Source organism: Mizuhopecten yessoensis, unplaced genomic scaffold (assembly GCF_002113885.1).
Source record: "Mizuhopecten yessoensis strain PY_sf001 unplaced genomic scaffold, ASM211388v2 scaffold9987, whole genome shotgun sequence".
In the NCBI taxonomy this organism is placed as follows: domain Eukaryota; kingdom Metazoa; phylum Mollusca; class Bivalvia; order Pectinida; family Pectinidae; genus Mizuhopecten; species Mizuhopecten yessoensis.
This window is the reverse complement of record NW_018408322.1, coordinates 1,674,248-1,688,137: the sequence shown is the minus strand read 5'-3', so window position 1 is coordinate 1,688,137 and position 13,890 is coordinate 1,674,248. Positions and strand designations below refer to the sequence as shown.

General features: G+C 36.0%; 1 protein-coding gene across 1 annotated transcript; it reads right to left on the bottom strand.

The window, feature by feature from the left end:
- Nucleotides 1-678: 678 nt before the first annotated feature.
- LOC110459268 (senecionine N-oxygenase-like) lies at nt 679-6,487 on the bottom strand. The gene is made up of 3 exons (XM_021511446.1): nt 6,145-6,487; nt 3,780-3,944; nt 679-3,514 (listed from the first exon to the last, which is right to left on the bottom strand). Exons 1-3 carry the CDS (start codon nt 6,293-6,295, stop codon nt 2,484-2,486), a joined length of 1,347 nt encoding a protein of 448 aa, XP_021367121.1. The 5' UTR covers nt 6,296-6,487; the 3' UTR covers nt 679-2,483.
- Between the last annotated feature and the right edge of the window lie 7,403 nt (nt 6,488-13,890).

The following is a 13,890-nucleotide window of genomic DNA, read 5'->3' as shown; positions in this document are numbered from 1 at the left end:
AAGAAAACATGTTAGTCTAGTGGTAGGACGCCGGGCTCGTGACCGAAGGGTAGTGGGTTTGAGTAACGTCACGGCACTGTGTTATAGTCACTGTGCAAGATACTGTACTCTGCTTTGTTAGGTCTACCTAGCTGTAAACGAGTACGTGGTTGGGTAGTGCTAGAATTGATGAATGCTAGTTTTGAGCGCCAAAATGACAGCACCCCCGTCTGTATGCGTCCAAGGATTTGGCTGGTTGAAAAGGCCCTATAACCACGGAAAATAAATTGTGAACCACTTTGAGACGACCTACGAACTAGGTTGTGATAAAACGGTATGTAAGAACCTCGAATTATTATTATTATCATTATTTATACATGTGTGCAGACCATATTTGGGTTAAATATGACCGTTATTAGTGCACTTATTGCACTGAAACTAATCAGCCAATCGGAATGTATATGTGTTATTTAGTATGCGTAAAATTTAGTCTTACACAAGTTACTATGTATGTGCACACCAAATTTTGTTGACATTTGACCATTATTAGTGTATCAGTTGCACGATAACAGAAACGTGACAGACAGAAGGACGGTCCAAAGTTAATATTCCCCGATTTCCTTCGAAAAGCGGGAGATAAAAATGTTTAAAATGTGTATAAATGTAAAAACATATCAACAGTGAACGAATAGGTTGTAAGAGATATCCGATTTTATTATAAAGATCAATGTAGTGTAAATAATCACATTTAACATACAAACTTTTCATTGATAATGCATTATATAATCTGTCAAGTTTTATTTTGGGTAATTAGCGCATTCAATCATGAAATGTAATATGTAACTATGTGTTACATGTACGTAGTTGCGAGATGACAGCTTTCTCTCTGCAGTCTGCTCTGCTTGTTGCACATGAACCTACGTTAGGTTGAGTTGTGAGTAACTTGTTGTTTTTTCAGACCATTAATTTTGCTAATTCGTTTTAATGAAATTCGTGTTTGAAGGTTTAAGATCACAATAAGGCAGTTAATCGTGTAAGATGTTTATATAGCGAATTGTAGAGGACGTGTCCAATATTTGCAATGTGTGTGTGTATGACCGCAGATGACAAGACACGTTGATGTATTTGCCTCCTTGAGATAGCGCGACCACGATACAATACCATGCCGTAGCCACCAAAATATGCATAAACACATCAAGTGTAACTCAAACAGATGCTGTGTACTGGATATGTGTCGGTAAACCTTGATGATAGCACTCCAGTAAACATATGGGACTCCCTACGTATGACATCCATGGTATATAGACCTATTTATAGTTATCTGAGATATAATCATGAATTTATTGCGATTTATGAATTTATAATTCATCAACTACCGCATAGTTGAGTAGATGCAGACACAAAATATATACTGATCAATGTATTGATAGCAGATAAAACGAATACATAAAGTTATTTTAGAACTTCTGAAGAATCCAATTTAAGTCTGCTAGTATGCATTTACAAGTCACCGACATGTGTTCGACACTCTTATCCAAACCAAACTGATAGCAAGCGATAGTATATCTAATTCTAACGTAAATGTTTCATGTTCATACGTAAAGAAAAAAATATGATTATTTAGATACCAAACTGTGCATATTAAGATCTGCATTCGTCTAGTATTAACAATTCGGTAGCTTGAAATGTGCACGACTAAACTGAAGATAACTGGTATTGGCACAAGTAAGCTGACAATGCTTATAGCATGCCGCCGTTACATTTCCCTCACGGTGGCGTCAAATTTCAAACTCTGCTACAAGTGCATCTCATAGGGATTCCAACAAACACATGTTGCTTGAAATACCAGATTCATATGACGTGTATGCATTTTATATTGGATTTTGTAAACTAAATTGGCCACGCTTTGAATAGGCGACATAATATAGCGTCACATTTCTGACTTGGTGACTAATTATGTCTGTCCCAGGCTCAGGTGCGATCTACCTTTCAAAGCCTCTATTTCAATTTTGAACATATTCTCATTTATGATCATGTTGTACCAAAACGTGCTCAGTATACATAACACTAATAATAATAACATTCGATAAAGCGCCCCATCTAGCTAACGTAAGCCACTCTAAAATACTTTACAGTATATAACTAGTCCTATGTTACCTGGTTAATATCTTCCTATGTGTGTATGCCTTACAGAGCCAACTAAAATATATCTGCAATTGTATAGCACAAGCTCAAAATCCGTTTATGTTTGGTATGATTTTGTATGAAAACAAATTTATATGATATCGTTCTGCGAATCCCAAAACGTATAGCACAAAAAAAACTCTTTTGCGGGTCGGGTTTATAACATAACAACGCCTAGTTAGTCAATTGGGAGAATTTTGTCCGTGACCGTAAATGTCCGATTACATGATATGTATTGTACTTCATTATATACAAGTTGGTACTAAACCTTCCGTTACTACAAAAAAAGTAAACACAATCGATTGCTTTTCCTTTTTAAGCTATTTGTTTGGTGTTTGATTGACGAATGTGTCCAGGGAGTCATCAAATGCTTCAATCCAGGGTGTGTGGTGTTTTATTCCCGGAGTACCAGTGAAAACGGATGTAAATGCATGGTCCCTGTATGTCACAACATTACTGTGTTTATCGTCCTCCCATTTGTTAAATAGGGCAGCGACATCTAGGTTGTATTTACAGCCTACTTCTCTTGCAAGGTCACAAACAAACGCCGTCTGGAAGGTGATGTGGTCGTAACAATTCTTCAGCAAGGCCTCTTCCTCCAGCCATTTTTTCATGTCCAACTCCATTTCAGTACGGTTAGGCAGCTTTTTATCTCCTCTAGTTACTGCACATGCCCATTCGGCCTGAATGTCAAACATCGTGAATGTGTAGTACTGATCTTGCATGCCAAGGTACATCAGCTTGTTGTTGCCATCACCCATCCATACCGTCCCCTTGTATAACCCAGGCGGATACAATCGAAGTCCCGTCTTAAGACGTAGGGTATCGGAAAGGTAAGGGTAGTGGTACAAATACCCGGTACAAAGGATTATGACGTCTACTTCAGCTTTAGTCCCGTCTTTGAAATTAATTGTATTTCCGTCGATTTTGGTCAAAAGGGGACGTTCCTCTATTCCTTCTGGCCACTTAAACCCCATAGGTTTGGTACGCCAGCAGGTAATGATATTAGCAGAGCCCATCTTCGTGCATTGCATTGCTAGATCCTCAGCGGAGTAACTCGCGCCGACTATAAGAAGCCGTTGACCCTTGAACTCATGAGCTCGTCTGAAATCATGTGAATGAAGAATTCTGCCTCGAAAGGTATCTATTCCATCAAATTCGGGCACATTAGGGACCGAGAAATGACCGCTAGCCACGATGACATGAGAAAACCTCTCGGATGGGAGTTCCTTGTCATTGACGAGGTCCTTCACTATGACAGTGAAATCGTCAGTTTCCTTGTTGTAAGTGACGTTCTTAACCAGTATGTTGAACCGGATATGACTCCGTAGGTTGGCTTTTCTCCAGCGACCTGGCAAATACCACATATACATACCATTTATTAAAGTCGCCTGCTATTTTCCCATTGACCTGGCAAATAGCACATATGCATAACTTAAATTCAATTAAGGTAGCCTGTTATCACTCAAACATTAAATTACAGTTTCAAACATATTGGTATTCATTGGGAAGCATTTACATGTCGAAAATAATTTATTGTCAGCAAATATTAGTTTTACTATATTTTCATAAATTGTTGTAAATACACGACTTCGGGTTTGTTTTTGTAAAATTACCTTCCAAATAGTCTTGTAAAACAGCCCGCGGAGGAAAAGATGGGATAACCTTCCCAAAGTGATCCTCAAATGTGTAATCTGGAAATTCCACGCATTCCTTAGGGCCATTGGACCAAAGATCCCGATACTGGCTTCCATGACAAGGCTCTCCATACTCGTCTAAACCTGTTGCAGAAACAAAGTTCTAATTACATAATTATATATATGCTGAACCGTATGGTTCATGTTTCGAGAAAATAGCATGCACATGGTATATTGTGAACGTTCTTGTATGAATTGAGCACATACACCAAGTCTATGGAATCTGCGGTCGACGAGTAAAGCATACATTCTATGTCGTATTTTCTGTATCAAACAGAATTACATGTAATAAACAATTATAACCTATAGGAATGGGACGAACGGGACTTCACCTGTGGATCCACAGGAAAGTGACGAACAGATTTTGATCGAGCACGCACGTACAACGATTTATTGTGTACTTAGTTTGTCAGGTAAATATATGAAAACTGCGCACTTTGACAAACACAGCAGTATTAACGAAATGTGCCTGAACTGAAAACATTTAAAAAAATATTAATTTGTTTGATAAAAATACAAACACAAATTTAAAACTTTTTCGCGAGCTTTCATAAACGTCTGTTTCCATTGTCAAGCAATGCGTTAAATGACTGGTGTCTTGACTGTAAACCGCCTAAAACAACATATTAAGTCATAATGTGCCGAATTGTTTAAGTCAGATGAAAAAAATACAAATATTTTTCGCTGTAATAAAAAGACGGAAAGCATTTACATTAAGCAATCATAGAATGGCTGCTACCCAGACACAAACGTATGCTTTTTTCTGAGTAAGAGACTAAACTTTGTAACGGTAACCGAACATTAACTAAATAATCAAGCTATATCAATCATAACATAGTCTGCAAATACACCGACAAACCCTGCTCCGGCACACAAACATGCATACATACAACTTAGGGAGGCTCGTACTTAAATGACGTAGCGGTTAAAGGGACGTTAAACAGAATATTACCATATAAGCATATTTGCAGCATTAACAATTTTAACCATAATTTATATCAAATCCTCGAAAGTTCATTAAAATTTTACCAATATATCAAATACATGTTACATCACACTCCCAGAATAATGTATCACCAACAAATTAAATAGAAGGGACGAACATTTCAACCATACATGTTCCTTTTACTGGATTTGGTTTGTATGTGTTTTACGATCTGAAACAGCTATGGTCATTAAAGGACGTGCTAGGTTTTGGTGCTTGAGGAAAGCCGAAGTTCCCGGAGAAAAACCAACGACCTACGGCCAGTACCTGGCGACTGCCCCACGTGGGTCACGAACCCGCGATCCAGTGGTGAAAGGCTAGTGGTAGCAGAATATCAGACACCTTAACCACTTGCCCACCACGGCCCTTTTACTGGAAGCTTTTGGAAAGAAGGCTTTTGATTAAATGAGATGTATCGTTTTTGATTTTTCATAGATTATATATTCGCGTTTTCAGTTAAAGACAGCCACTACTGTTGGAATTGAATGATTTTTTTGTCATGGATAAATATAGGATTGTTTAAGTCATACAAAATATTTCATATTTAAGTCAGTTTTCAGTGATAACCGTGTATTTTTCTCAATCAATGGTTTGATGTAGTCGTTGATTGAAAATATTTATAATGCGATTGTTTACAGAACATATCAAAACATAGAAGCGAACTTAGGAGAATGAGAAAGGGAAACTCTATTTGTAGTTTTCCTATATGCACTTCATCACATGATACTCAAAATATTTACATTTGACATGAAGTCCGGTAAATTAATAAACCATATCATGGTTTGATATTATCAGTAGCATTCTACAAATAATTCATGTATAACCAGTACATATTACGCCAATACCCTTCCGTAACATATGTGCGTCCTTGACTTAATTACTGCTGAAGTCAGTAGGAAAGCAAACACTATGCACACGGTACACAGCACGCTAGCAGCCTACAACTCCAACTGTTATATACACATTCTTGTACATAGACATATTTACAATTATGCAGAGACAGATCGACTGATACGTTTTCTTTAGTAACAGAAGTTTTAAAGTGATGTGATGCGTCATGCTATTCATGATATCAAGGTATGTGTAAAGTACATAAAGATGACCCAATAATACATGTCATATAATGTACCTTGATACCCTAATGTAACGAATGTCAGCAACGTATATTGCTGAACAAAGGCTTTGTTTAAAACCAAAAAAAATGTCAAATGAATTTTTTTTAGCTTGGAGCGATAAAATACGAACAATACGAATATGTGTAATGGTTCACCACGAGATAATAATAGATGATAAACTCACCTGTCCTCCATGTGTAGTTCCACAATCCACCCCAGTCGGACTGTTTCTCATAGCACACAACCTCACCGGCATTGTGTTTCTGATTATGATATAAAAAGGACATGCCACACGGCCCTGCGCCTATTAGGCAAACTCGCCTGTGTTCAGCCATGTTACGCTAGATTATTGTCAGAATACAGAAAGTAAGCGTGTATGAAAAGGCGTGAAACAATGTATGGACGTTCTGAGACAGTTAATAACAAGGGCAAGTCCTTTTAACTGATCCATACACTATTTAGCGCTAGCCTGTCTGACTATATCCATGACCCAGCGTTTCACATGATTGGCGTGACCCCGACGTGTTTACGTGGGGCTCAGGCCCTAGGAAGATAATATATCTGTTAGTTAAGATATGTGATGATCTCACGGGCTATTTAAAAGATGCAGTTAGAGGAGAAATACTAACAATTGGTAAACTAATGAAAAATAGTTCAAGTGGAAATTCCTATTACGTAACTTGTAATTAGACTCACCTTCGGTGACCCATACATAGATAGCTATTTGTTTTCAAATATGCAAGTGAACTGGGATCATCTTTAATAGTTAGTAATCGAATTGACCGTTGGCATTTGGTGACCTCAATATCGACCTTTGCCTCACTTTGATCTATAAGATGTGCAAATCAAATGTAACGATGATTGTTGCATTGGAAAAGCTACATAACATACCATATTTTCCTTTGATTTTACATAGCTCAATACAAGGGCATAGGCAAAGGGCAGGGTGTGGCCACCTGATCAAAAACATAGCTACTCTACGTTTTTCAGACCAGTTGATTGTTCTTTTTTAACGATATTATTTCCATTGAAGTAGTTTGGTTGGGTTTAATTTTTGTTTAACGTCCTATTAACAGCTATGGTCAATTGAAGTAGATGCCGACACTATCCATGTGACAAAATGTTACTCTTTGTAACAGGCGTAACATCTACACTACATGGTACATGTTTTGCATTTCATTACAAAGTCACATCTAGCTCCAATGTCAACAATAGTATCCTTCAAAGAGTGTCCAAAACATGGTACATGGTATACTATAGTATATGTCAGGTCTGTTTGCATATGTAATACATGCACAAAGAAAAAAATGCATGTTAGTTTGATACATGGGTAACAAAATGTCAAGTTTATATCACTGACAAGTCGATACTAATACTCATTATAAATTAACAAGACATACTTTTCATTTGTGCATATTGAACCTATTAAAGCAACCTTGGATAAATGGAAGCTAGGCCAGAAAAGGTCAAAGTGATTATCAAAATTATATTATTTTTCCATTTCACATCAAAACACAGATAACCTAAGGTTGTCCAGAGGTATTTAATATACATTTTTGTAGATCAGTACGGCATGTATTTCACTTGCACATGTTGTCGGTTAGCAATCAACAAACAGATGTTGGTTAGTGTACGAAGTATCCTGAACATTCTGATACTCAAATATATGTAAAATAAATAACTAAGTAGAAGGCGTGTGGTATTTGAGACAGTGGGTTTGTTGGCAAAGAGATTACATGATGCACTTACAAGGACATGGACACTTAATAAGTTAAATACATTAAACGACCAAAACAGTACTAATCAAGCACTTGTTATCACGTGACTGTGTGTCATGTATTGCTTTCCTTTTTTTCGACTCACAAGATTAGAAAATGCTATACGGATGTTTTTTTTAAAATAAAAGGTCTAACGCCAGGGGCATACTGTTTTGTATTTTTTTACAATACCAAATATCCGAACGACACAGCTCGCGTTGTTGTTGTATTTAGGGAAGCTGTATGAATAATGCATATACAAAAAAAAGTTAAAACACTATGGTCCTTTACAGGTATGCATATGTACATTTTATGATTGTTCAGTTGTGTGATTGCATGAAGCTCCAACATTATGATAAGCTTATGCTATCCGGACACATCTGTATTTCTGCTATGTGAAACTGACATGCTGGTCTTGACCTTGAAACATTATCCAGACGGACCACGTCAATAAATGACATTGACTCGTGTAATAGAAGATTAAAGGGTTTAGTACGGCAAAACAAACACTGACTGGGCGAAGGGACATACCTGATGTAAGCTTGTTGAATATTCCGAGTTGTTTGTCAAAGGTGATTACACCTACACCGTTTCTTAGCAAAGCTGTCATGCTCATCCCAAACTTGACCAGAGGATGACCTTATGCTTATATCGATCAAAGTACAACGCTATAATAATGACCAAAAACAAAAAGGGTAAAATAAGAATAGAAATTATATACGAAATTTAGTTTTTGTTTTTAAATCAAGTTCAAACGGCAGGGGCATAGTGTTTTTCTTTAATTTATAACAATGTCCAATATCCGAACGATATCCGACAGCTTGCATTTTTTGTAAATGTACAAAAAGGGTAAGATACAAAGTCCTTTACCAGTATGCATGTGCACATTTGGGCATAAAATAGACATTTTCCCTTTTTTATGATCATGCAGTTGTGTTATCACGCACCGCACACAAGTTACCGTGCGCACATCGTGCCGACAGCTATGATTTTTAAAAATCGACAAGCCCCGCACATATGTGCATATGGCAAGATTGGTGCATTGTACGTATTACATATTTAATTTTCACTGGTATATAATTTGCACTTTATTTAATTCGTCATTGCATGGGCACATTAACGCAATGACTGTTAAACTGTCAATAATGTTATTGTTATATAAGGGACAGCACTGGTACACGTTCTCAGTGAGTTCAATAGAGGTGATTGTTGTATAGATGCTATCGATGATTTTATGGTTTTCAAAACACTACTTGGCATTACCTGTAGTAATTATGACTTTCCCTGTTGACAAGACATGTACCCGTTTTCTAGTAATCAACAAGTGATTAGTATAGCTTGTTATTAGTAAGTTGGTCGGTTTGTTGTATGGGGTTTAATTCCCTATCAACAGCTTAGTTCATTGAAGGACGTGCCTCCAGGTGTATTGTGTATCTGCTGGAGACAGGGTATGTTAGTTTTATTGCCTCCTTTTGATAGCGCGGATCTGACGCCGACTTTATAGTGTTATCTCGCTGAAATACGATGCCGAAGCCCCCAAAACACACCAACATACCCTGTCTCCTGCATACACACACGCAATCACGCATACACTACACACATGGAGGCATGTCCTTAACTGACCTTTGTTGTTAATAGGACATTAAACAAATCGGCGCATTCTATGGAAGCATCTGAGCGTTTAAAGATAAAGACTTTTAAAAATTACCACTTCGAACGATTTATTGAGCAGACGTCTGTATAAAATTTGAAAATGCTCCCAAAGTACAAATATCCAATTAAACTCATGCATTTATTTTACAGTAAAAGTTCTTCTGCATCAGTAATAGTTGAAAATTTGGAGACATCTCGTTTGATATTGTTATTAATATTGTAAATATTATGTTTAATTGATAAAAAGAACTTCTTGAACCAAAGAGCAGTAGATGTAATATTAAATAGTCTATAACTTTGCAGGATGACGTTGCCAAATGAGTAAGAGCGTATTGTAAGATTTAGAAATAATTGCAAATATTGGTTGCCCTTTATCCATGCAGGTTACTGGCCAAATATCATTAACAAGGTCATCTAAATTATTCAGAAGTCGTTTAAAAAATTCAACATATTTGACACCTGTGACCTTGAATATGGGCGAAGGTCATTCATTTGAACACACTTGGTAGCCCTCATTCTATTTTACGGATACACTTTCTATCTCGTTGAAAGTCGAACCGCTTCGTTGCCTGATGAGCGTAGCCGCTGCACAACCGTTTTTTAAACGGTCAGCTTTCTCCGAGAACACGGAAAACATTCTGACTTTTCGCAACTAAAATATTTAACATGGTATTTTTGTTTTAAATTTAGATCTACTGTCAATTTTCAAGATAATCAATGCTTGTTAAACATGCTGGTAATGTAAATTAAATTATTAAAACATATACAAAGTGGAACTATTTGTTTATGCTCAACTGTGTATTTCGTCACCGTTGACAACGCATCATATTTCCCGCGAAAAAGGCTGTTCAATTAATGTTGATTTCATGACGGTGTTTTGTTTTTTAACGTTAAAAAAAAATCATTTTTTTTCTTAATTTCATATAACAAAAGTGGATGTAATAAGAATGTAAATATAAGGTTTGAAATGCATCTTTTTAACATTTACGAGGGTATGCAACACATTTCCGTTCAAACATTCCATGATGCGCGTTAGCATACCCTCATAAATGTTAAAAAGATGCATTTCAAACCTTAAGTATCTACATATGGCAAAAGAATAAAAGAAATCAAAGTGGGGGCCAAACGTTGACCTCACCTTTGTAAGTTTCCCAGCTCTACGATATTAGTTGTGACGTGATCTGAGGATCTCACATTTTTCAAAGTTATGACCCAGGGACTGAATCTCAATAGGTTGATCCGTGTTTGTATTATGTGTGGTTTTTACTCAACAATTGTCAATTTTGTTAAAGGTTAGGGACCTCACCCATTTCCGATTTTCATGTATAACCTTTTTTGGGCTCCAGTTTCATTTCCCTGGAGGTTAGTCCTTCAATTTGTGAAATTTTGGATCCCCATCACCATCCATCGGTAGTAATGATTCAAGTCAAATTTAGTTTACTTTCAACCAGTGGTTCAAAAGAAATTGTGTGAAGAAAAGTTGACAGATTACAGGCAGTTGCCATTGTACAACACAAACACAATCGTCTGGGTCCTTTAATTTGGACCTTGTGAGCTAAAATTGGGACAAAATTCAGTATAGCTGAAACTCTTCTATTTGTTATATCGTTTTTTTCAATTCAGGACATTGCTTGTTGCTGGCTTTGTATGGCCTGTGTAAAGAATTGTCTTCTCCCAAACATGCATGCGGTTCTTCAGTGTCGTAAATTATTCTCTATATTATTTTAAAATGTTCTACAAAAAACTCTGTGAACGGGATATCTTTTATTTCTTGTTGCCAAAAACACTTTATTTTAATCTATTAATTCTCAAACGAAATCAATACCTTCTGTAACTTTATTGAAAAAAAATAAAGATGAATGACAAACAAAAATAATTAACAGCTTTTTTTCTAATTAAATGTCAATTTGTTGAAATCACCTAAATAAGCTAGTGAGACCATAATAAGTACGAGCATCTACAAATGAAACTGATTTTCATATGCAATAGGTCAATAGATTGTTATAAAAAAATAAATATGGTGGGAAATATTTCACTCAATTTGTATATCGTCGGCCAAGAGTCAAGACCTCGTATCTCGTTTTTTGCAACTTTTCAGGAGAGACAAAAAATTATCTCTGTTTTTAACTAATTGAGACAGGAATGTAATTTTTTGCAAATTGCTAGCAATAAACATTGCAAGTAAATGGATAAAAAAACATTTGAACTTTTTTGTTCACTTGACCTACTTTTACGAGTTACGAGGTTTTGCATCTAAAATGTCTACATTTTTCAAAAGATACGAGGTTTCTGTTTTCTTTCAAAATTCCAATAATGAATTAGGGAAGTTTTAATTGGTACCAGAAGTATAGGATATTATTATACATTATTAGTCAAAATGTTTTTGTCACTGAAATTGCTTTAAAAATCACAAGACATTAGTTTTGAAATTAACTTTTAATAACAAAAAAACATTAAAACATTTCATGAATGGTCAGACTAGATTCTTAACAGTCAACTGGAATGCGATAAAACATTGCTGTACTTATCCGCAGATAATCCCCCACTTCAATAATTGACTTTATCAATAAAATAAAATCATTATACTTGTACATGTATATTGCTTGCTTTTTGTTTTTATAATTTTGGGGTGTGGGCTTTGCACGAAACAACGAGAAAACTGACAATTACTATAGATAAGCAAAACGAAAAGGCCAAAATTTGGAGGGATTATTTGCAACTAAATACATCAACTGTCATTGTAAATAAAAATGTGAACAAATACGAACTATAAGTGTAGACAATAATTACTTTTCGTAATTTGCAAATCAAAAACTAAAAAACTACTTGCTGAAATTACTACTTCTGCAAGAAGATATTAAAATATCCAATAATACAATTATCATTATAATAAAACATTAACAAATCATTATGAACCAAGTAGACAATAACCATTTTGTAATTTGCAAATCAAACACCCAAAAATTACCTGCAGAAGTTGCTACTGTACAATTGGCACGACATGAATAAGGAAACTCAATTCAAACATGATTTAAATACAGTAAACATAATGCATGGCTCTAATAAATGGTAATCGTAATGCACAGTACATTGTAAAAGAAACAGTTACCAGAAATCAATTCACAGTTTAAAAAGGTATTTAAAAAATATGACTAGAATAATCAATTACATTTGAGCTACTTGCATAATAAAAAATAAAACTTATTTGTACACTACAACATTTACATGTATTCAAATTAGGATAAATAGGACGTCAAAAATCAAATTACAATATGCAATGGAACAAATATTTTGCTATATAGTAATTTTAAAATTTGGAACATGTTCACCTAGACCATGTAAGGCAACAACAAACATTAGAAACTAATGAAACTATCAACTCTGAAAGAATCGGTTAACTCATGAAAATATCAACTCTGAAAAAATCAGTTAATTTTAAACATAACACCTCAGATGTCCTCATTCAAAACACTTTAGATTTAGATAATCCCCATAAGTCTATCCCTTATGTTGTCATTGCGTACAAGCTGTTGCCTATTAGCAGTGTTTATCAATTTAATTCAGTTCAACTCAGCAGAATTGCGAAATACTAATCTGAGTGAGGCAACGCATCATAGAATCCATGGTAGTCCTTGGGCATGACCTTTTTGAGTTCTTGTAGATGTTTATACTTGCTCTTTTTAATGTTGACTGGGCAACTGTACAGCTGTGATGTCACCACCCGTGGCTCCTGCCTTCGTGAACGTCGTGGTAGTTCCTGGAACTCTTCGTTATACATCAACTTGTATTCAATTTTCCCGTCCGGAGTGTACTTGAGTACTCTGATGTGGGTGACGCAGGGATCTCCAACTCTTACACCTGGACGGATTGACGAATAATACTGAACTTCTGAGTAGTTGACAAAAAACGAGTGATCCATATATTTAACCTTGTAAGGATTCACTTGACGAGCAGACTCTATAGCTTCTACATAATTGGACGGAATGTAAATTGTCTTGTCACGGAGACTGCGTTCAATAGTGCTGTGTATGCTGTCACACTCCATCTGTGTGTGTCCTTTCTCCAGAATCTTTTGTAGTATGGTTTTATTGCTGGTCACCGACAAGTGAAGTAATGCATTGGCCAAGGTGACATTCCTATTTTGGTATGTACAACCGTCACTGTAGATTGTGACATGGTCAGTGTCACCCAATTCGTTTAGGATGTAGTCACACACACATGAAGCAAAACTGTTTGCTCCGAGTTCCCCTTCTCCCTCATGCCAGAAATAACACACAACATTGTGCGTTGTCAAGTCATACATAGTAAAGTTATGACATGCTAGTTTGGTCTTGTAGTACATGGCACTCGCTTTTAGACTCGGTGATAACAACACAGCCTGTAAATCTAACGTTATGACCTTACCATGTCCGGCATTTGCAGACTCTTTATCCTTCTGTTTTTCGTTTCTCGCACTGGTTTTCTTCTCAATATGTTTATTATATTCCGACTCTTCCAAATTACCAGCTTCAAACGCACAG